The sequence below is a fragment of the Cucumis melo genome, chromosome 12 (assembly GCF_025177605.1).
Source record: "Cucumis melo cultivar AY chromosome 12, USDA_Cmelo_AY_1.0, whole genome shotgun sequence".
Classification (NCBI taxonomy): Eukaryota; Viridiplantae; Streptophyta; class Magnoliopsida; order Cucurbitales; family Cucurbitaceae; genus Cucumis; species Cucumis melo.
In genome coordinates, this window is record NC_066868.1 from 22,586,870 (window position 1) to 22,612,711 (window position 25,842).

The window sequence follows — 25,842 nt, forward strand, 5'->3', positions numbered from 1 at the left end:
TTTGACAAGAAATGTCTTATTTGGCAAGATTTTATATTGATCACGATATTTTTGGAACAGGACAATTTGCGGAAAAACTATATATATATATCCTATTTTGTGCATCTTCTTTGGTATGTACACTACAGGAAGTCTAGCATTACAGTAAGTCTTTTGAAAAAACAAGAATGAAATGAAGACTCGAGCAAGTGAGTATGCTTAGCCAAAGTTCTGTGTCCTCAGTAAGTATCATTGATCCAAAAGATTAGTGCGAAGATTGAATTTTCATCTTGATGAAGAATCAAACCTTAATAAAAAATTTGAGAGATAATTGATTAAGAGGGAGAACTTCACCGAGTTTACCTTAATACAAAGAATGAAGATTTCATTGATTAAGGGAGAGTTTTTTCATTAATCAATATTTGATTTATTCTAAGTGATAATTATTCATTCTTAATTGTATCACTTGAAGTAGAGTGTAAAACTGACTCTGTAAATTCTGTACTAGCGATCATAAGGTTGTTGCTATGGTCTTTAAATCAAAATAATAAAAGCTCTAGCTTTGGATCAAGAACCCCCAGACGTAGATATTATGTCATTGAACTGAATTCACAATGTCATATGCTTATTCTGTCTTTACTTAACTGCTCCACTAGTCGCATCATCGGTAGGTTAACTTAAGGTTCTCCTCAATTGATGTTGTCACGCTTTCCTTGTTTTATCACTATACATCTTAAACATAGAAAATATATGAAACCTCGAAAAAAAAAAACAATGCAATACCAATAGTATTTTGAGAGATATCTTCCACACAATCAATCCACCAAGGAATACTTACCAAAAGGATCTCCAAAAGATTCCTAAATGCCTCTTTATAAACAAATCACCTCTAACTAGTTAATTACCATTCTACCATTAATTATATCCTGCAAATATCTCCAATAAACTTTTAAATATAGATATGAATTAGTTAAAGAAAAACAATTGTAATTTCAATCTAATTCAACGACGTTTAAAATTTGAATCTTCAATGAACATCGTAGATTATAGTCGTCCTACAAGAGTATGAATGCATGATAGAGCAATATTATAATACAAATGGAAGGCCAAACCTTGTGCGTTTAAATTATTGCAACATTTGCAAAGCAAAACATTTCCTTTTATAAGTAGGAGGGTGAATATCTAAACCTCCAATACATGGGTGCAGTTAAAAGATTCTTCTTTGGAAGAAAAGTAGCCTTCTCTGGCACATCTTTAAAGTTCAAAACTGAATTCCCAAGCCCCTTCACTTCCAAAACCCTAGTTGAAGTTGTAAACTGGGTAACCCCATCCTCTAAATGACTGCCATTTCCACTCAGAAGGGAGGATACTCAAAAGCACATCATCACATATAATTAAAAAAAGATTACAATTCATAACAAGATTTTCTCACCTAATGCAATGTTAAACAACTACCAAATCCACACGCTTTAAACTAATAAGGTTTTACATATATACTCTTTAACACTCCACCATCAATCAAAATAAAATCTCTTGGGGCAAAAACTTCAACCACTAGGAATTTAATTTTGGATTTATAACAAATATAATTGATGTAAATTCGAGCAAATGGAAGATACTCTTTTTGATGCATGCACTCATCAGCTTATGCTGCCCCGAGGATCACAGTTCACTTGCACAAAGTGCATGCATCAAAAATAGAGTAGAAATTTCAGTCAGATAGAACGTGTAAACAGAGTAGCTAAGCTTGTAAGAAAAATGGGGGAGGAAAAAAAAACCCCATTTTAATCAAACAAGTTTCGGAGTGCATTTTGTTTGGTACAAGGATTAGGCAACAATTCCTTGGAGTTTTGCCTTTGAGTTTCTACTTGTTCATCAGAATGAGAAACTGCTTCAGATTCCCCTAAAACAACCCCTTGCTTCTGCAAAAACTCCCATTTATCTTGAAACAAATAAAAGAAACCAATGAAAGAGATCTCTGCAGTGAAGAGTACAGTCCATAATCCAATGCTTCTTGAAGTTTTCTTATGGTAGGCATTTAAGCCAGTATAGATATTGATGATTCCCACTATAGAAATTATTGTTCCAAGAATCCAATGCATAAGAAACCATGCATTTCTTTCTTTCTTTCCCCTGCACAAGTGAAGTGAGTGGTGACGGTTTCTTAGAAAAGTTCAACTCAGTTATTAAAAGTAAACATTTCCACAGAAGGTTCAGAGACTGAGTTTGGAATGAATTTTGAGGATACTGATTTTGAGCAGTCTCATTTTGTAAGTATTTTTTGAATAACTGTTTTTTTAAAATAGAATCAACGAGAAAAAAAGGAAAGAGGCATACAAAAAACAATTCCACCAAAATACCCCTCCCTAAAGGAAGGGATTCCAACTAAGTAAGATGTAACCAAAAGAACAGTTACAATTTTTTTCCGATATTGAAGCCCAAAGTGACATAACATCTCACTAAAGACCAAACCTCATAGGGGTCTCCATACCTACCTCTGAACACTTTATTGTTCCTCTTCTTCCAAATATCCACAACACAACACACACCCCAGAAAACCACAAAAAATGTCTCTCTCTAAGTCTCTCTAAAAGGCGGATGAATAAGCTAATACTAAGGGCAATTTCTTAGAGTATGTTATGTATTTTTTTAAAAAAAAAGTCGAAGCATTTTTGGTATTTTTAGTCAAAACATTTTTGGCTATGTAATTAGGTGCCAAAGTAAAATTTAAAAGTGCTTTTGATTACCGATAGAAGTTAAGAAAAACTCTTATTTTGCATATTTTAATGGGGTCATTTAGTGGAGCAATCATGTTTTGGTCCTACAAAGTTTCACAAGTCAAGAAAGGTTCTGAAAATGAAAAAGGGTAAAATGGAAAAGCAGAGGAAATTTACCTTTGAGGCCTGAAAATGCCTATCACTGCCTGTGCCCAAATGGCTATGTAAAGAGCTAAACCTATCCTTTGATGGCCATTATTAAATAAGTTCTCAAAATTTCTGATGGACATGACAGCTCCAGCTGTGGCCAAGAGGAGGGATAGTGTCTGTTAAATGAAATTAAGTCAATATACTTCAAAAAAAGTGCATACAAAAAAAAAGAAAAGAAAGGAGCCAAACAAAATTAGGCCCATAAAGTAGTCCAAAAGAACAAAGTCAAGAGGATAACTGCAAATCCCTTTTGTATCCTTTTACTTTAATGGTCATGCAAATATCATCAATCCTTATGCTTTAAAGAAACTATTTGTTTTACAATATAGTTAACTAGCCAATCAATACTAATTAAGGATGTTGGCAAGCTAGAGATAATAGCTTGCAAGACTAACATTCATAATTTACTCTTAGAAAGAGAGAGATAGTTTGTGCTCATTGGAGACACTGAGAAGGATCATGAGGAGTACTACTACTAATTATAATCTTTTTCTTGCTATTCAAGTATGAATTCTTTAACTTCTCTGCCACTAAATTGTAATCAGGGAAACTAAAGAAAAATCCAGAATAAAAACAAAGAAATCATGATGGTACAACATGCCGGGCATGATTATGTTCTTATCAAATTTAAAACAAAAAATGGTCGCCTTTTAAGCTTTTTATGATCTTGAAAGAAAACATCATCTTCCTCTGAGTTACAAGATATTTAAAAAAATTAGTAGAAGAATGAAGAATGAAGAAGGGAGTTGCTTTACCTGCAAAACAACATGGAGGTAGAAGAAGACCTTCAACAGAGTCGACCCACGAGCCATCCTACCAGACATTCTAATTGTAAGTATTCCAACGGGCATTAGGAACCCCATTGAAATCCAGAGGAGCAATCCATGGAGTTGAATATCAAATCTCTTTTGATGGCTTAACTGCAAAACTATAAACATAAGCCTAACTTCCAAAATCATCCGCAGATTACAGCGAACTTAATTTTATATAAATATTTTAACATTCTCATTTGCATGTGGGATCCAAATTTACACAAAATCAACAAGTGATTAATTAGAGAAAAGAATGACTAGGATCAAACTATAAAAATCATGTGAAAAGTTACTTTAAATTTGATCTTATATCAACAATTTAAGAAGGAAAATAGTTGGCTACAATAAATTTAATCATATATCAACACTACGAACTCTCTTTCACTGGTGGACTCTAAAATAGCAAAAGAACCAAACAGGGGATCGATCTCCAAGCCTAATATGTTAAATCACCACCAAACTCAAACACTGAGGTGAAAAGGTTACCGTAAATTTAATCTTATATAAAAATTCAACAAGAAAAATAGTAGGGTAGAATAAATTTAAACTTATATCAACACTACAACACTCTCTTTCACTAGGGGCCCTCCAAAATTTGCACAAGAACCAACAAGTGGCTAATAAGAGAAAAAATGACTTTACAGGAGTCAAACAGAGAATTTCCCTAACCTAACATCATGTTAAATCACCCATAAACTCAAACAGTCCGGTGAAAAGGTTACTGTAAATTTAATCTTACATAAAAATTCAACAGAAAATAAAGTGGGCTAAATAAATTTAATCTCATATCAATATTTTAAACAAGAAAAATAGCTTAAACTTTACCTTTTCATGGCTGTCTTCTATGCTTCTCTGACTCCTAGCTTTCTGCAACTCTTCATGAGCTGAGCCTTGAACTAATGGCAGAAGAAAAGCATTACAAACGCTCATAGCAATGAGCTCCATCTCATAAAAGTTTCTCATTCTTCAATAACTAATTACACATAAAAAACAAAAACCCAAATGAAAAATCAAACACAAACACTTTTCAGAAAACCCTTTTTCTCAATCTCCCCTAAAATGGGATTTGTAAAGACAAGGGGTGTGAGGAATTTGAGCAGCGAAAATGTGGATTAAAAGTGGGAAAGAAAATTTGAAGTGGAATGGCTTGAAAACTAGTGAGCTTGGAATCACATTGATAATATATGGAGAAATCTTTCGCCATTGTAAAGGGTTTAAGAAGAAAGGTGAATGGGAAATGATGAAGGGATGACATGAGCGAGCCATCTTCCCTTTGGTTCTTGCCGCCCAAAAGGCCATGTTTGGAAGTGGGGTAGAGAGAAATATGATTAAAGGGAACAAAGGATTAGAAAATTAGATGATTTTGTTAGTATTGAATTGGATAATAATGATTGGAAAGTGTGGGAAATTAAGCTTTCGTTTTGTAGGGAAGAATGCAGAAATTTTGTCAATGTCAGCAAACTAATATAGTACGACAATTGTGGGGAAGGGAGATCAAACCTCCCACATCTTTGACCAAATGCTATGTCTATTATCATTGAGATACACACATTTTGGCGAGAATAACATAAATTTGTACAATTCTTTCTCCTTGTTTTTAGTTCAATCATGTGAAAAGCAGTTGTACAATTCTTTTACATGTATGTATATATAATCTTTTGTGTGTGTGATTGGAGTGAAATAACACCCAATTATAATTCTAATATGTTGAATGATTAAAATATATTTAAATAAACATGTTGGTTAAGTGATTTGAATCTTAAGTATCGTGTGAAGTAATTACGTCCAAATCGAAGGATTATAGATTCTTAGAAACAGCCAAAAGTTTTCATACTTAATAGATACTTATTAAACTTTAGATATTTTTTAGACACAAAATTTAAAACTCTAAGATTTTTTTTTATAAATGTTTCAAAATTTTGAGAGGGTAAAATAGTAATTTGACTCCTTTTTCAAATATGAAAACAAATCTTGTTATATAGAACAACAAAGACAATTAGAAAGGGAAACCAATTTATTCTTAGTAACCTAGTTTTTAGTGACTCTTTGAAGCTAAACTCTCCATGATGACAAAACATTCACCAATTTCAATTATAAAATTAATGTATAAAGCCCAACATTATCATCTCCACTAAGACAATTTTTTAAAGAAAAAATATGATTTTGAAAGTTTGGATTTTGGGCCCATTGAGTTCCTTTGATTGAGCTCCTTCTAGACCTCTATTGACACCCACAGATTCACCAAACTCAACCCTTTTTCTTTTTTTTCTCTTTTAGAATAAGAATATTTGAGAATTTTACAATATTCAAATCACCATATTTTGTGGAATTCCATTAGAGATATTTGTGTGTATGCTGAGAGTGACATTTTCTTAATATTGTTGTTATAGTGAATGCATGACAATGCTTCCATGACCAATTGAAAGTGCACTATGTTTTGTACCCAACATAGGCATTCTTGTACTAACAAATAATAGGAAATGTTTAACTCTCATTTCAATTTCTAAACTTTTAAATTGGTTTTGTTTAGATTTTGTTCTCGTAGAGAAATAGATCAATCGTAAAATTTATTTTATGGGAAGATTAAGAAAGTATTGTGTTTTTGAGCAACTAGATAGTAGAGAAAGTTGTAGGGTATTCAAGCATACCTTTAACCGATGACATATTTCGTTTATTTAGAATAGTCATTCGTAACTGATGTTCGAACTCATAATTGTCACTCTTAGAACCGTTATGTTGATTATTAATGGACAATTGCACTATAATTATAGCAGGTCCATGGTTTCTCCCAACAATTCTATTACAACACTCGTCAGTTCAGAATTCGAACGATTTCACATTCAATCGTCTAGAGGTCTTCCTTTGTAGGTTCTTTAAGCTCTCTATATTATACTAAAACTAATATAAATTATATTTAATATTTAAATAAAGTTACTTTTTGAACGAGTTCCATTTTTTTTAAAAAAAATCATCTCTAAATTATATATATTTTGGTAAAGTTACCACATCATGCAATTGCAATATATTGGAATGTAGAGAATGAACCAACGTTTTCACATGGGAATTTTTATAAATGAAATAAAATTGCTTTTGATCACCACTTGCACTTAGCTTTCTTCGTAAACATGATGATTGCATAATATGTGGAGAGGACATTTCAAAAGTAACATTACCAAACCTCACCACTACAAAAAAAGTCAAAATTAATATGTCAACAAAAAAAAAAAGGTAAAAAAGGAAAATAATAATTACTTAGGCAAATATCAATATACATCTTAATCTATAAAGTTGTATCAACTTAGACCCTAAATTATTTGTGAGTGTCCGAGCCAGTTTACGCGTACCTTCACTAATCTCACGGGACAATCCGCCTAACCCTACAACATTTGAGTGTTAAGGAAACTCGTAGGAAATTTATTTTTAGGTAAGTGGCCCTCGTAGATTGAACTCGTGACCTTTTTGTTAAATATTGAGACCATGTCTCCCTTTTTAACACTAGGCGGATTATAGTGTATCAATTTAAACCCTGAACTTACATAAATTAATCAATTTAAACTCTCAGCTTTCATACAAGTGTATCCAAATAAAACATAGTGGAGAGCTGAAATTGATACGATCATGTAAGTTTAGAGTTTAACTATTTCTTTTTCTTCTTTTTTTTTTTCTAATTTTCAAAACTTTATTTTTCTTAAAGAGCAGAAATCTAAACAAAGAAGCTAATGATTGATAGAAATAATCTTTATAAGCTTCATTCAAGCAAAAAAAAAAACAAATAATTTTAGGAGAGATCAAATTAATAGCTTTTGAATCCAACTATCTATATTTACTCTCAAATGATTCATTTAGACTTCTTTCTCATTTTTTTTCCACCAAACTTTCAGAATGGAAAAATTTGATAAATGGCCTAAAAGATTGAATAAAAAAGAAAGTATGGTTATTACATGAAAATGATTAGATTGATTTTCTAGTAAAGTTGTGTGCAATATAATTTCTAGAAAGCAACCTTCAAACCAGATTGGGAGGGCACTAAAGATTTAGCTCAAACAACTTGAAACTTTTATAAAACAAAAAGGAATGGCTACAAACATATGAAAGTATTAGCCATCATTGCCAAAGCATTTCCATTCAATAACAATTTTCAAAGGTGAATAAAGGATAGACAACGTTTTGGTAGGCAGTCATTATCATCATTATAATTTATATCATTCATTTGTTACTTAGTATATAATACAATTTAGAAAAAGTTTAGGAAGTTCAGATGTTCTTTGAATGGTTTAGAACGAGATTTTCAAAGCTTCGACTTAATGCTAGTCAGCAAAATTAGTAATAAGTAAACACAAACCTACGATCAACTTATTAATAATTATATATATGATTTGTTAGAAATGTCTTTCTAACTTTGTTTTTGTATGGATGACCCATTTATACGATCCTCTATGATTAATAACTCAATTCTCACAAATCGTATGAAATCTAACATTTTGCTTACATCAATTTTTCTCACAATTTGTTAATGAAGATCCTTATAAAGATGATCTAGAGCTATCTATACATGGTCATCCATAATGTGATATCTTATAAAATGCATAAGTTTATAGTGAACGTTCTTCCAATTTTTCTCACAGTTTGTTGTCAAATTCTTTGTCACAATAGTGATGACCGTCAAATTAAGGCTACGATAGAGTTGATCATCTTAAATATGATATGCTATAACATGCATTAGTGTGCTAAGATATAAACCTAAGCTTAGATTTCACACGTGAAGTATTTGAGAATGGATGATCCATACAAATAAAAAAAAAAAGAAAAAACTCTTTGTTGTAACTATACATTTAGAAAGTTCATAAAAACAGAGCATAAAGATAAATCCTAATTATTATTATTGTTAGTTGTTAATATTTAATTGGTATAAAATGGAGGATGTGAATGAGTAGTGTGATGACCGACGAGATCCTTCTTGGGGAAGGAAACTTCATTGGTATGAAACATTAGGACAACCAAACATGTCATTATGGTTAAAACAGAGATAGTTGATCATATTGTAACATGTTTTTTTTTATAAAAGAAATCTAGTAATTTAAAACATAAAAATTGATGCCAGATAATAATTATTATTATTTTGTTATTTTAATGTCATAACCTTCATCACATTTCTAACTTATAAATCCAATGATTGATTTTGGTATGAACAGTTCTTCAACTGAAAGTATTGGATCGTCCACAACGTTTGAAATATTATGGTTCTTTTTCTTTTTGGTTTTTTGTTTCTAAATTGAACTTTAGACTAGTTTTTTTCTTTCTTTATTTCTCAAGTGCCCATTTATTTAATTTCGTTTCCCAAATCAATAATTTAAATAAAATTAATATAATTTTCAAAACCAAGGAACAAAATTTGATTTGGTAAATATTTTATTTTCAAAAATAAAACTTATAAACAAACTTCATCATCTCCGTTTTATCCCTAGTTTAGAAGGCCAAGCAAAATAGATAAAATAGACGAATAAAAAAAAACAAAACAAAACAAAATGACTACCAAGTGAAACAACAAGTGTTGCTCACCTCCCAAATTTTGACATATCTATGTATTATCAATTAATGATGTAAGGTTTTAAAAAACTTGACAACAAAATGTCAATCTTTTTAAGTTCCACATAATGTTCAAAGTTAATCAACAGTACTAATCATTGATTAATAACAGAGGACAGTCACTGTTTCAATACCAATCGACATAAAGACAACATGATAACCTTTGTTACATCAGCAATTATTGAAAACTTCACAAATTTTAAGAACAAAAATGGGAAGGTTTGCCTCCTCATGAATCAAGTAGTTCATATATTTGAAATAAGCCCAATTAAGAATAATTCATGTAAAGTCAAAACAATTCCAAGAATGAGCAGGAAAAAGAAAAACCCAAAACAAAATTTGAAGTCCTCAATTTAAAATTAGAACATTCATTGGTAACAAAAGGAAGTGACAGATTAAAATCTACCAAAAATTTCAAGTTTTAAACCAAAACTCTAATCCATTTTCTTTGCTGAGGGGATAGAGAAGGAAGAGGTTACATGAATAGATTTGGTTTTGAGGCCTTGTATGTGGTCCTAAGCTTCCTGGTTGGGGGTCTAACCTTCTTGAACACCAGAGGGAATTTGATCTTGGAATCATGGAACTGTTTGGTGCTTTCCCTCTTGCACAGCTTAGCAGGAACGGTAGCAGTCTTGATGATTTGAATGCATGGAGATCTTACCCTGTGCCTAGAAGCCATCTCGGTGTACATTTGTTCCACAGCACCATTGAGAGTGGTGTCACGATATTCCTTGTACATGTTATGATACCCAGTTCGGCTTTGGTAGCGCAGCCAGATGCCATAGTTCTTGACTTTGGTAGGATTCTTCTCAAAGATCTGCAGAGAAATAAGATTGACAATTTATATTCAGAACAAAGTCAAACCAAAAGGAATTCGACTGAGTACAGATGCACACGAGGCATTATGCTGCAAAGTATACTACAGGATGAGAGATAAACCCAAATTAACCAATCAAACGAGCAAATTGATGTTTTAAAAAGTTTTTAAAGGCAATACTCTTAACTTGTCTTAAGGTGGGGTACAGGGGCCCCCACCAAAGCTAAACAAAGGGAGCTTTCCAATCACTAATAGTCAGCAAAACGCTCTAGTTACAAAAGAATTTCTTGTGTTGTGTTAAGATATCCACCAAGACATGTACAAGGTACAAAAGGTAAAAAGGACTAGAGGAAGGGGAGGACTTCTCTTCAAAAGATCTAGTGTTTCTTTCCTTCCAAATGTACACAACAAGATAGCTCTAAAGGCACATTCAGCCATCACCTCAGCTTTCCAACAGCCTGTCATCAATTTTTTTGAGGAAACAAAGAGATAAATCGAAGCTGTTGGCTAGGAAATTCCACACATTATAAGAAAAATTACAATGGAGGAAGAGGTGATCTATATCTTCTGCTTCTTCATAGAGAGAGGCCACCTTCTAAGCTTCCTTCGGAGTCTATCATCAATATACAAACTTCTATAAGTCACAGACCACATGAACACTTTTCTAATAGCTTTATTTATACCCCTAAATTAAACTCGTCAAGGAAGACTCAAGAAGGCTAACTCACAAACGCATAAACCAGAGCTTTCAAGAGACCACCAAATATGATCAACAGTCTCACTAATCTGCACCGAGCTGAGATTTTCCATAGATCAATCCAACGTTATAATTCTTTATCAGAAAGGCCTCCCCTTGATCCCAAAATCCAAGTCAGGTTATCATCATAACAGCAATTAGTAATTATTCAATTAAGGCTTCTTATCTTTGTAGGAAATAAAGTAAATGCTTGGGAAGCATCCTTCAAGGAGGAGTGCTCAATCCAAATCTTTCCAGAAACGAATATTCGTACCACACCCAGCTTTAAGTCTTGCAAAACTTTCAATGGGATGTATTTTGCCATATCAGCCCACTAGACTCCAATCCAAAAGAATTACACCAAACTGATGAGTACAAAAAGATTGATTAACAAACGCCCATAAAGATTCACTAAACCTCTCACACTAGACCTCTCCAACCATTCTCAAGTAACACCCTCACAATATAGCTAAATAACAAATCTGCCACAAGACTCATCTTTTATTGCAAAAGAGAGAGTTCATTAGAATCTCCTTCACCACATAGCAACAGTCCCCATTACACACCACAACAATCCCAAACACCCTGAAACAAACTGATAGCTCCACAAAAGATTGTCAAGACCCTCTTCCTGCCAACATGTAGACTCAAATCTACAAAGAACTTCACTATCATTTCTTTCCTCCCCCCCCCCCTCCCCCAGCCTCTTTAATCAAGCCTTCCAACTTCATCAATTCTCACTCCTCATTCATTTTCTTCAAACGAACAACAGTTTTCCCATCATTATTGCCAAACCCAATGGCTACATCGCATTTTCAGGTAAAAGAGTAATTGAACAAACATTTAATAACCCCACTTTCTTTTCTCAGCTTCATTAAGACCTCATTTCCAAAATGTAGCTGCTAACTAAAGATGTTTAATCCCCAATTTCACCCCCATATACATGGTTCAACATGCGCTTTAATATAAGTGATTTACACAAGAGGATAAATAGTACTCCATCTAACAATATCACCACCAGCAAAGTGGGTATGCTTCCAAAGTGAAATATCTCAGATTCTCGATAATCATCAGAAAAGCATGAGCACTTGGATAAAAGCACATTCATTAATCTTAGCTATCTCTACATTTAAAATATAACAACACAATTGACAACCTTTAAATGAGCTAAATGGACAAACACAATATCTGGGATTCGTTTCCCTCTTAACCAGTAACCCTTTCCATTCAGATAATGGAGAGAGATTACATTTTCAAAAAGCTAATAGTTCATGGAATAAAATTGAAAGATCATAAGCTTCATACAAAAAATAAGAGTAAAATTCATTATCCCACGCTTGCATACCTCATTAATAGCAAGAACTTGTCCATTGCTCTTCTTAACCTTCTTCAACTTCCTCAAAAAGTACCTGATGGGAACAATAAGATAAGTTTTGAAAATCTAAAAACTCGACCCAAAAGCTATACTAAACTCAAACGCATTTAGCATTTCCAATGGGAAACTCACCAGAACTTGGACTTAGCTCGGACCTCATTTGTAGCCCAGAGCTTCATTCTGTAAATCTTAGGGTGTTCATCTGATTCAGATGGAAGAGCCCTTCCCACAACCTGATATTGGTGAAACTGCAAAACAAACCCAAAAAACCAAAGACGTCAATTCAACACACCTCCAATCCCCCGGATTTTGGTTCTGAAGGAACTAGGCAACAAAAAATGTGGTAAAAAAACATCTCAAATTGCTCGAAAGACAAGAAATATCAAATACACCAACCAGAGAATCACATATTCATTGCTCAAAATCCTAGCAATTCTATGATGAAAGTTGAAAATGTTCATTCTTGCATCAATCATTAGACAAAAATAAGAAATCTAAGAACAAATTATCAATCTCACCCTAAAAGACACCATCTTGGAGGAAAAGAGAAGCTTGTTGAAGTCTCTGTGAACGATCTCTCACTTCCCAACTGATTACTGAGGCGCGGGCTTAGGGTTTTGCTTTGTTTATATACCTAGGGATTCCGGGGCAAATATCTTTAATTCATATCATTTTTTTTTTTCTTAATTGTATAAATTAAAATTAATTTTAAAATTCACTTCAAATTTTTTAAAAAAATTAATGAATAAACCCTAACACTAATATATATACATCCAAAAATAAGGATTTTTCAAAAATATAACAAAAACGCTAAAATATTTACAATCAATTTTGAAAACGAAAAAAACTCACAGACTCACCATAAAAAATACAAAAAATATTCCATCAACCACGTCGTCAACAACTTGGGTACACGATCGTTTAGATTTAGTAGTTTAGATTCGGCTACAATTTATTTTTTCAATTCTATCGTTTAATTTTGTTACACGATCCTTTAATTTTAAATTTGGTAAAATTTTTTAGTACACAAGATTTGTCTCACGATGATTTATCTTTCTTACACGATCGTTTACTTTTTTTTACACTATCGTTTATGTTTGGCTATTCCAATCTAAATGATTTTTTTCAAGATTCTTTATACACACGATCTTTTAATTTTTGCTATTTTTTGTATACGACCGTTTAGACTTGGTTACTCAAATTTAAACGATATAAAAAAAGAAAAAAAAATTCTTTATACACAATCTTTTACATTTTGTTATTTTTTGTACATGGTCGTTTAGATCTGGTTATCCAAATTTAAATGATGTAAAAAATGGAAATAAAAAAAAAAAAAAGACATGGAAAGAAATCGCAGCGAAAAAAAAGAAAAGAAAAACGAAAAGGCAAATCTGAAATATTTAAAAAATAGCTAACTTCATGAGTTGTTACCCGGATCGTAAATAGTTTAGTGTTTTGTTACATTTATAAAAATTATCCTAAAAATAAACTCTTTATTGGGTAATTTTAGTATTTTAGTTATTATGATGCATCAGTAATTGTTGTTAAATAAAGATGGTTTATTATGTAACATTATTTTTCTTATTTAAAAGAAGTATAAATATCAAATATCAAATTTCAAATTATAGAAAAGAAAGGGACCCAAATTTGAAAGTAGTAAAAATGACCAATTCAAAATAAAGTGGAAACAAAAATAAAAATTTGAAAGAAAAAAGAAAATACCAAAAATTGATAACCAAACCGACAATAAACGTCCGATCCAAATAAAACAAATCCATTTTGTTTCTTATTGGGCGTTGGTTTGGATCCCTTCTTTGTAAAACTAATTGGTTTGGTTTGGTTCTTGGTTGAGTCCAAATCCTACAAAACTTAACCAACTATCAACCCTAATTCAAAGTAAAAAATTGAGGCTATTAGTATATTTTGAACCTAGAGACTAAATATAAAAACAAAATTAAATCTAAAATAAAATCGTAACGGAGTATATTAAAATCGAACTAATTTTTACCTACTAAAAATACAAGATTTTGAAATTCGAGAAGAAAAATAAAAGTTAGACAAAGAAAAAAACTAGACACCAAAAATGTTTCTAACTAAATAATTATTTATTTATTTATCCAACAAAATACAACATAAAAGACTAAATTTGGGACCTCTAACATCTAACATGGCTCAAAGTTACGGTCACACTCATTTCAAGTCTAAATTTCGATAAGAACTTCTATCATATTGTTCTAAAATATCTGTACAAAGTCAAATGTAATATTACAATTTAAAAAAAGAAATAGATATATTGTTTTCACTAGTTAAAAAAAAAATGAAGAATGTCCTCGTATATAAATTTTCTTAAGAGAAAAATAAAGAATGTGCAAAATTTTGCATCCAAAAGCAGCAAGTTCATCAAATCAAAGACCAACATAGCTAGAGGAAGTGACAAGCCTAGGAGTTGTGGGCTAAAGTAGCATATCCAATTTATCATGGGTTGTTCCCATTCTTTGACCATTATAAGCCCAAGGGAAAAACAAATTTGTAAACCTTCATGACACTATTCGAACTTCGTCAAAACTTGAATCTTAAACTAACTTGTCTTGTCATGAGAGGATTTAACAATTGAGATGTTATAAATGGTATCAAAGCATACTTCTACTTATTATGATATTATTAGAGGAACAACCATGCAGAGAAAGTTGGTGTGTATATATGAAACAATATCAGATTTGAATACATGAGATCATCTTGAGAATGTGTACATATTGTCAACTAAGAAAGACTTAAAAGAGAAATGGTAAGTACTGACTAATAAATTCAATAATGTATATCCTTTTCTATCTTAAATCAATTAAAGGAATTTGATTTCAAGAAACCAGTACTAAATTATGTCGTATGAAAAAAAATTGTTATTGAAAGATAATAATCCGAAAAATAGTTTTTAGACTTAAACAAGTAATTGACACAATATTCCATACAAAAATCTTCTTTGGATGACATGAAATAATTAAAGAAATCAACACTTTTAAACTTAAATTTCAACCTTTTACTTTACCTATGTTTTCTTTATTTTCAAAAATCACCTCATCTAGATTCAAATCTTTAAATAAAATTCAATCTAATTCGAGGATATATAGTTAAACATAATCCAAACATTTGATCTCCAAAGAACGATACTCAATCTTTTAGGTCGTCGCATTGTTATATTACACTCGATACATACACTTGCATTTAAATCAAGTTTTTGACACCAACAATGTGTAAGTTAACCGCATTGAATTGTAATTACTAAAAGTGTAAGTTTGTTGCTTTTGTGCTTATGGAAGGTAGGTGTGAACTATTAATGATTTGGGCTTGTTTAGTGTCTTAGAATTGGTTGTAAGATTCATTTAAGTGGCTTCAAATGTTACTAAGTGCAAGTTTGTGAGTTTTTTTGTTTTTCTTTTTTATTGGTATTTGTGAAGGGGGTGAGTGTGAGATGTTAATTATCTGAGCTTGTTTGATGTCTTAGGATTGTTTGTAGGACTCAGTGAAGTGAATTGTTACTCGGTCTAAATTTGTTGTCTTTTGTGCGTTTGTGGAGTATTGGCTTGCAGTACATGTTCGTTCGTATTAAAACTCTAAACCCCAAAGTACCTTACTTACAATTAATTTAATTGTTAGATTAATTTTTACCTTAATTTTATCTTTTTTTAATTTTGTGTTATTAATCGTTTTTTCTTTGAAAAAATGTTATTTAACTATATTTAAAGTTTTGGGTAGTTTGGTTAAAGTAACTAAACCAATTAATTAGAGTAATAAGGTGGGTAGAAAAATACAAAATGTGGCAACTTTTAAATTAGTTTTGGTTGTCAAAGGCTCCGTATCATTTTAAGGTGTAGGCCAAAGATGACATTATTTCAAATTAAAAAAAACTAGCGATTTGAAATTTTTTTAGCCATTTGAAGAAGTTATTTTTTGCTATAAATAATTTCTTTCGTATTCTTTTGTGGGCGAGGACACAACACAAAGAAAAATACACAAAAAAACCCTAGAGATTTTTACAACCTTCACATCCTCTATTCTTCATCAAATATCTAACCTCCATCGTCACTACTTCTTTTAGCCTTCTTCTCTTCTTTAAAAAAAAAACATTCATTTTGTTTTCTCTTCTATCAAACCTCTAAATCTTCATCTTTCTCCAAAAAACTCTATAATACCAAAAAACGAACACACAAGAAAAACTCTAACTTAGTTAGAAGTGTATGATAGAACTTTAGTCCTATTTTTATTTTTAGTCATCGTTCTTGTTTCTCTACTGTCCCTACTTTTACATTCATTTTTTTATTGTCAACAAGTCTCTCTTTTATTTATTTATACATATTGTTTCACATCTTATTGTTTATCTATTTATTATTATTTTTATTTTGTTAATTTATCCTTAACCTTTATTCTTTATTTATTTCTTTAATATTTTTTATAATTAACATTCTTTATTTAACTCTTTTTTTATTATTGCATCTGTAGTACTTTCTTATTTTTATATGTTATTTAATATATTTTTTTCTCCATATTTGTTTGTCGTTCTTGTTCTTATTTCTCCTTTTTTTCTTCTCTTATAATTATTTCTTTATTATCTTATTTCTTCATTTTCCTTTCTCTTATAATAAATTTATTTGTTTATGTCAACTGTTTTATATCTTGTTTATCTTTTTTTAACTCATTGTTTGTTCTTACTTTCTACTTTTCTGTTTCTAGTGATTTTGTTTTCTATTTTATTTTACTTATAGAGTAATGTTTAATTTATATTTTTATCCTTCGATATATGCTTATTTAAATCTTTGTGTTTGCTTCATGGTCCATTTAAATTTTTTGCTAATAGTTGTTTAATTTTTTTTTAATTAATTTTCTTTTAAAAAATATCCGACGACGAAATATAGAAAATTTATAAGTCCAATTTTCTATAATTCTTGAAGTGAGGAGTCGACTCTTTGGAGAAGTCAGAGATCGATCTTGAATAATTTTTCTCTAAAATATTATTGTATTTTTTATGTTCATTAATCTACCATTATGCTTTCTTAATTAAATGAGGTTGGTTGTTTATATAATCTTTTGCATTAATTATTATATTGATGTTCTATTTAATATTTATTTACATGTTAAATTTCTTATAAGGCATTTGAAAGTTAAGTATATCTTTTGTAATTTTTTTATCTAGCATATTATTTTTATAAAATTTCAGACGACGAAATCTAGAAAATTTAGAGTCCGAATTTCTAGAATTTTTGAGGTGAGAAAATCGACTCTTTGGGAATTCGAAATCGATCTTCAATATATTTTATTAAAATCTCAATTTGTTATTTTATGTTTGCTTAATTTGTTAGGTTGCTTCTTTACTTTTATTTTACTTATCTAATTTTCCTATTAAGTTTTATTTCGATTTTACATTTAAATATTTAAATTTATAAATCTTTCCAATTAAAAATTTTCTATGTTTTAAAATCCTCAGTATTTAAATTTCTCTAAATTTTAAAATCTTTCACAAATCTCTTTCTAAAATATTTTGAAAAAAATTCTTTATTGTTATAATTTTTTATGTTTTTCACGTTCAAAATTTAATCCATGATTTCATAAGATTTCCTAGTCAATTTTTTCTAGTAACTTATCATTTTTCTTAAACAAAATCCCACAATAGAGTCTAGAAAATTTGAGGTGAGGGATCACATCTTGAGATGATGAATCCCATCTTTGGAAGTCCGAGATTTGATCCCAAGAAAAAATAATTTTAATTTATGTTTTTTTATATAAAAAAATCTCTTTATTAGAAGTTAATTTATTCCTACGACGTATTTTGAGAAATTGGAATTGTACTAATTCTCATTTTCTTAAGGTGAGAACATTTTCTTCAAAATAGTCTAATAATTGATGAAATGCTCTCGACTTATGTTATGATATCATTGCTTCAAATATTGAAGTAACGAAGAGTAAAATAAAATATTATTTTTAAAAGAAATTAAATAATATTTTCAATTCAAGATTTAAAATTTAACCACCATTTTCTAAACATATGTCATGGGGTGCTAACACCTTTCTCATATGTAAATTAACTCCCGAACTCAAGTCTAGTTTTCGTAAATCACATTTTTATGATTTTTATTTAAAAATTGTTTACTTTATTTTAGTATCCCATCACACTATAAAAAAGATTATTGTCGACTCATTTTTGTTTTATTTTAAAATTTAACCCTTTTAGGATGTTAGCTGCTTCACGTCGTCTTAGAATCGTGGTAAATTTGATGCCTTCGAGGTGCCTTTTGGAGTCACAAGTTACATGAAAACACACTTCTCCTATATTCTATATATGTAAATATTAATTATTCTTTATGTCTCTCTTATATGTAACAACTATATTAAAATGACAATTTCGGTTGCTTTTTTAATGTACTTAATGTATGTGAAGAAAAAAAAATTCTTTACTTAGTTATCATTGATTTGGTTTCTATAAATTTTAGGTTATAAAGATCAAATTTAAAAATAATTAACTTAATAATGAATATTTTGAAAAAAAAAGAAAGAAAAAATCTTCTGACGGTTAAACGCCTCATTGAAAGATTAATGAGCCAATGAAGCTAGACTTCGGATGACGAACTCCTGATGTTGCTTGCCACCCCATTAAAAGTTCAAACTAACTCTCCATGGCATCTGAAGTCGTCGAGAGTAGTTATTCTCCGATATTGTCATACGAAATTGAGAGTAATTAGTTGAAACTCCCAATGGTGTGGCAATCCATATTAGGAGTTCATCTCTCCCGATGAGGATTTTTCAATTATGGCATCGTCGGAAGAGGACTCTAGATGTGTTTTCATCTATTTATCCTGACGATCATGGGCATGGAGAGTACCTTTTTCTTGCAGCGAAGGTAGAGGTTAAATGAGGGATGGTTGGCTCAAAAGGTCCAACTCTCTTCTCTTGGCCCAATACTCCTACCTCAGTCCAATTTTCTCTTCCTTTAATTTTTAGATTTATCTTTTGATCTAAAATCATTCATAATTAAACAAGTTTCATTATGGCAGTGCCTTCGAAATTGGCTACTGTAGTATTGTTTTCATGATTGTCTCAAAATATGTTTTAACCCCTACTTATCTCAGTAGTTATTCTGGAAGTTGTGGTACCTGTAGAATATTTTCTTTCCTACTTTACATTATTATGTGATTCGATTTGTGGGACATTTTCTTTTTTTAGAGAGTTATGTTGATTCCTTCAGTGGTTTGGTTTTCTTGCTCTGATGTATTTTTTAAGCTTGTTCTACTTTCATTGCAGGGTTGCCCCGCGTATATGTTTTGAATTGTTCGATCATTATTCGCAAGAGTGAAGTTTGTATTCAATTTGAAGCTTTCGTCCGTCTGTGTATGCAGTTGTTGTTTTTTTTAGTAGTTTGGGGTGAAGACTACATTGAATTCAATCACACTTCTCTGCTTTAGGGGGACTATAAAGTTGACTCCGTTGAGAAGGGAGTTCTCATCAACTTAAGTGGAGCCTAAGTTTCACATATATGTGAAGGGAGTTCAAAAGTGCACATAAAAGATAACTTCAAGTGAGAGGAAATCTCACATATTTAGAGGGAGCCTTAAGTCATCAAACATTAATGACATATTTAGGAGGAGCTTAAGTACTAAAGAGAGTAAGTCTCGCATCTAGGGGGAGCCTAGGTGTTCATTAAGTTAGCTCTACGATTGCCACTGTAGTTTTGAAAATATACATATAAGCTAAGTAGAATGCTTTAATTTCTCGAGCACATTGTCTTCCAAACGTAGGTGTTGTATCATGGAACTAATTGTTATTACACCAATTCCTATGTGTTTTCATTATTTCTCTCTCTATGATTTTACTATTATCTTTCTATTTTCTAGGACATGTTGTATACCAATATGAAAGAATCATTTTTCAAAATTTCACCATTCATTAGTCGGATGGAAATCCATATTTATCAAAATTGGAAAAATCATAAAATTGTAGGGTTTGAAAACGTAGATATATATACAAAAATGCTTACATTATTAAATTTAAAGAAGGCAGCTTTCAGCAGCCTATTCGCTACCCAAAGTTGGCAATGCCATTTACCTTTTCGGGACAAGACCTTGAAAGAATGACCAATTAAATTTGTGCAATGTGGAGTGAGATGGTGTCACATGTCAATATCCAAAGATATATATATATATATATATATCCAAATTTATGTGTGGTCATTGGATGGATGAAAGGGGTTCATATCTTAATGGTTGATCAATTTTAATATATAATTATTAATTTAAAGTTTAAACCGATACAATCGTAAATATTGTTTTGATTCAAATTTTTCATGAAAAAGAGAGGTACAAACAAAATTAATTCCCTTTTAAAGCACATATTTCATTCATTACAAGTTCGACTATCCCTCCCCTCGAAGTAAATGAATGTTAGATAAATAATATGCTTCCATATATGAATTGATCAACATGTCTCAAAATATTCAAATTTCAAACCTTCAGTAATAGTAATTCAAGAAATTTGTTTGGTAATTTACCAATTTCCTTAATCGTGTTAAAGTGTGTTGATATGATTAAATTTGTTAAAGTATATAATGTTATTGTATAATTTATCTTATAGTATATAACAGTACTCATCATTTTCAAGTATTTGGATTACCAATCAGTAATTTTATATGGTAATTAACAAAGAATCGTAAAACTCATGCAAGATAAAGGGTAATATTAAAAAGTGTTGATATAAGTAAATTTACTAATTAACAATCCATCCGCCTCTCACGTATCTTAATTGATTGAACTCCTTAAGATTTTCTCTCCTAATTATGTATATATAGCATGGAGAAATATTCATGCATACATCTCGTATAGTAGACCAACATAATCAATTAGAACAATTTTCTTGTAACTAAAAGAGAACAAATTTTTTATTTCTTTTAAATCTCTCTTTCTTCTCAAATAATTATGTATGTGATTAAATACAACCCTCATGTGTACTTTTCTCAATAGATCCGTCACAAGAATCTCATAAATTATTATTCTCAATCACATCATTTTTGCAAACAAAATATATATATATATATGTATGATCATATTCTTTTAATTTTAATTCCTTTTCTCCATTGAAAAAGTCCTTTCATGATTAGGAGATATAGTGAATATATATTAATTAAATAAGAAATAAAACCATGAAAAAAAAAAGTTATTTATATTAAAAAAAAAAGAATATTTCTGCAGTAACCAATATATATCAAAGCTAAGTCAAAAGGATTATTATATTGTTGTTCTCTTTTAGCACATTAAAAATGATCCATTTGGGCATTTGATATCTACATATCATGAGTTAAGTGGACCAAGAGCTACCAAACAGCATCAACAACAATGGATAAAAATTTAGGATGAATTCTTAGAATAATTTTTGTTTATAATTTCTATAATTAAAAAGGGGTCATTATTCAATAAGACTAAACCATCGAAAGAATGTTTTACTTTTTTAAAATGAGTTTTAGTATAATTTTAAGAGAATTTTTTATAGATAGAAGCGAACAAATAGTTGAATTTATATATTATATAGTATATTTGTTAAGTGTTTCGCTAGAACAAAATGAACCTAGCTTAAACATGTGTTATATCTTCATGTTAGATGTTCAAAATTTTTGTCATGTACTCTAAAAATAGTTTATTTAGCAGCTTTGACATGAAAGCTTTAGAAATTGAAAATTAGGAACAATTAAGTTTACTTCCGACCACAAAATTTGGAATCCGAGTCAATTGACGTCAATTCAGAAGGAATAAGAAAAACTAGTTTCTTATACTAAATTTGAACATTTTCTACAAGCAAGTTTAACATACCAACTTGAATATTCTTGGCATGCAACCCTGCCTCAAGAATAGCAAAGTGCTGATGAGATTTTGTTATTTACTCTGAGGTTTTGTTTAGAAAAGAACAAAAAAATTTCACAACCTAAATGGCCAAATTTTATACAGCCTCCCTAAAATCCTAATGTGTGCAACACGATAAATTTTAGTAAAATCATGCAAAAATATCTTTACTTAATATGTTCAAAAAAGGATAAAATTGAGACATATTCTATAAGATAACGAATCTACTCGACGAATTAATTGAAATATATTTAATATATTTTAATGCAAAAATATCATATCGTAATAAAAATAAAAGAAATTTTCAATTGCATATATATCAATTGAGCATATCCATAGAGAACCAAATAATAATATTGTTGATTGAATTGCCAAAAATGGTAGAAACAAATATCTAAAAGGTATTTGTTGGATGAAAAAATTTCCTTTCCAAATTACGAAAGCAATTGTACTAAAAGGTTTATCAAACTTTGCCTTAGAGGCATAATAAATATTTGTTTTCCTACAAAAGAAAAAAAAAAAAGAAGAAATGATAAGATAAAATTGAAAAAGGAAGAAAATAGCATCATAAGTATTAAAATTTGATGTTACTATAAGTTTGAACACGATTTGATAATTGCATTATATCATAAAATATCGAGAATAGCTAAAAATATTAATAATGAAGAAGTTAAAAAATTAATTTAAAATGGTCTAATATTTTATTTGTTAATTTAAGGAAAACTTAGATAAATGTAACAAAACGGTAGACTATTTACGGTCATGTAACAAAGCCCAAGAAGTTAACCATTTTTTTAAATATTTCAGGTTTGTCCTTCCATCTTTCTTTTCTTCCTCACCATTTGTTTATTTCGTCTTCCCCGTGTTCCTGCGATTTCGTTTTTCATCTTTTCTCTTTTTCTTTTCTGCGATTTATTTCAATCATCTTTCTTATTTTTCAATTCTTTATTTATGTCGTTTAATCTTTCCATCGTTTATCTTCTTTTCCTCTTTGTTTTTTTCGCTTCGATTTCATTCCATCGTCTTTCTACTTTTCCTCTTCTTTTTTCGCTGCGATTTCTTTCCATTGTCTTCTTGGGTAACCAAATCTAAAGACTGTGTACAACAAAATAACAAAATCTAAAAGATCGTGTATAAAGAATCTTGACAAAAAATCATTTAGATTAGAGTAGCCAAATGTAAACGATCGTATTTAAAAAAGTAAACGATCATGTATAAGAAATCTTGAATTTTTTTTTTTGAAAAAAAAAACATTTGGATTGGAGTAGCCAAAGGTAAACGATCATGTAAAAAAAAAGTAAACAATCGTGTAAAGAAATCTAAACGATTGTGTACCAAAAGAATTTAAAAAATCGTGTACCAATTTTTTTTTTTAAAAAAATCATTTAGATTTGGGTCCCCAAATCTAAACGATCGTGTAACAAAATTAAACAATGTAATTGAAAAGATAAATTGTATCCATATCTAAACGATCGCGTATAAATTGTAGCCATATATAAACGATCGCGTATAAATTGTAGTCATGATATATCTAAACGATCGCGTATCAAACAATAACCAAATCTAAACGATCGCAAATATATTACGTGCGCTATTAACGACGTGGTTGACGAGATATTTTTGGTATTTTACACGATGGGCCTTTCGGCTTTTTCCGTTTTTGGAATTGTTCTATAGTGTAAATATTTTTGCGTTTTTTTAAATTTTTGAAAAGACCCCTTGACTTAAATATATATTTTTTATTTATTATTTTAAAAAATATGTATTTTTTATTTATGATTTGTAATTATAATTATAATTTTTTGTTCTTTATTTTCAACTCATCCAAGGGACATATAATCAATGGAGATAATTATTTTACATGTATACTTTCTAATGCATCACTCTTTTTTTTTTTTTTTTTCTTTTATCCATTTAGAATAGAACTTGACATTTTTGACACTGGTTTTAAGAACATTTTTAAAAATGTCAAGTACAATAATCCTCAACTTTAAAAAACAGTCAAAAGAATCTATTTTTTGTAACGGTACTCTCTTAGTTAATGTGTAACTTTTGTTATTACATGTGTTTAATTATATTTGGTCATTTAACTTTAAGAAGTAAACACATTCTTTAATTTTAATTTTATATCTAAAAGTACTCAAAACTTTAAAACACTTCGATTCATAAAAGTTTTTGGTTTGCCTTAAATTTTCGAGTTTTTGGTATTGTGTACATTGATACAATTTTGACCTCATTAATATTTAAAAATGTCAACAAAGACTATTATCGACAATTAAAACATATCTTCAATAAAACAAGTCAATTGCTCAAAAAACACTAGAAAAAAACATAATAATAATGCTAACGGTTTGGATCATCTTAAGTAGAAACATTTACCAACATTTTGTAATCATCAAAATATATATTAATAAATTAATTTTGAAGTATAAATAAAAATTTTATTGCATTTTTTTTTGTCAAAAAGGTGAACAAAACAAAAAAATCACTCATCAATTAAAGCTCAAAATTGCAGTAGTAGTAGTATCTTCCAATTTTGTCAAGTACACATCTATTCTTGCGAAGTTTCAAAGAGAAATGTATTTCGTAGAATTTAATTTATATTTATTTCTTTTTATATGAATATTGTTCGATCTATTGTATCTATTCTACGATTCTCTTTAGTTAAATGCATGTGTATGTTCAACGTATACAAGAGATTTAAGTCTTCATATATAATTATGCTTCAAAAGTTAGGCAATATTTTGGTTGTTAGAAAAATTCTTCTAAGTTCTATAAAGTCGAGAACTTCTCTAGAACTTCACTATTTATTTATAAAGTTTTATGGTGGACTTTTTGGGCTTAATTAGTTTTGTTGGTTCATTAACCTGACCTTCAAGCCCGACCAATTAGACTTGGATCCTACGTAGCATTTGCACTAGATTAAACCTATTATTGGACTCAATTTGACTTTAGCTCAAAATTTTATATTTAATTTAAACCTAAAACAAATAATTTAACCCAATGGTCAAGACAATAACACATGACATCATCAAGATTTGCTGAGTAATGTTTTCAATTTCAATTTGGAATATATGTCAAATTTTAATTTGGTCTCAAATTTAATTATCTATCGATTCATCGTTAATTTGATAAATAATGTGACAATTTGTAATTAGTACAAAATTTCTCATTAAAAAAAATTATTTGTACAGATTTAATTTTTCAAGTTTGAACTTTATATTTGATAGAACTCTAGACTTCTAATTTTATTTCTAGTCTTCATTGTACTTTTTTTTTTAAGATTGTTGAGTAAGTTAATAACTTATCAAACACAAAACTAAAATTTCAATGACTTATTAGACATTTTTTAAACATCAAAAACTAAATAAATACGAAACCAAAAATTCGAGTACTATATATATTATTTTGGTATCATTATCTTGCTTTTCTTACTAATAATTATTTTTAACAAATATACTCAATTACAACTATCAAAATCATATATGTTTCCCAACTTTCTACCCACTAAAAAAGTTTTTAATAAATTTCGTACGAAAACAAATTTCTAGCTATATACATAACTTTTTAGTTCAATTGTATCTAAGTATTTTTTCTTTTTTTTGTAATATTTTTAAATTTAACCGTTAATAAAATAAGTTTATTAAAAAGAAATACAAAATGTTGTGTGTGTGTGAGAGAGAGAAAGTATGAAAGTAGAATGGTAGGAGAGCCACAAGTTATATATGATGTAAAAGC

The 25,842-nt window shown here is 29.7% G+C and overlaps 2 protein-coding genes across 2 annotated transcripts; both read right to left on the reverse strand.

Annotated features, from left to right (window-relative positions):
• Positions 1-990: 990 nt before the first annotated feature.
• Positions 991-5,241, reverse strand: LOC103487525 (cytochrome b561 domain-containing protein At4g18260). Its single transcript, XM_008445861.3, has 4 exons — positions 4,544-5,241; positions 3,662-3,826; positions 2,874-3,022; positions 991-2,112 (listed from the first exon to the last, which is right to left on the reverse strand). Exons 1-4 carry the CDS (start codon positions 4,679-4,681, stop codon positions 1,764-1,766), a joined length of 801 nt encoding a protein of 266 aa, XP_008444083.1. The 5' UTR covers positions 4,682-5,241; the 3' UTR covers positions 991-1,763.
• A 4,393-nt stretch (positions 5,242-9,634) lies between these two features.
• LOC103487514 (60S ribosomal protein L18a) lies at positions 9,635-12,871 on the reverse strand. Its single transcript, XM_008445856.3, has 4 exons — positions 12,751-12,871; positions 12,365-12,480; positions 12,203-12,266; positions 9,635-10,121 (listed from the first exon to the last, which is right to left on the reverse strand). Exons 1-4 carry the CDS (start codon positions 12,763-12,765, stop codon positions 9,780-9,782), a joined length of 537 nt encoding a protein of 178 aa, XP_008444078.1. The 5' UTR covers positions 12,766-12,871; the 3' UTR covers positions 9,635-9,779.
• Between the last annotated feature and the right edge of the window lie 12,971 nt (positions 12,872-25,842).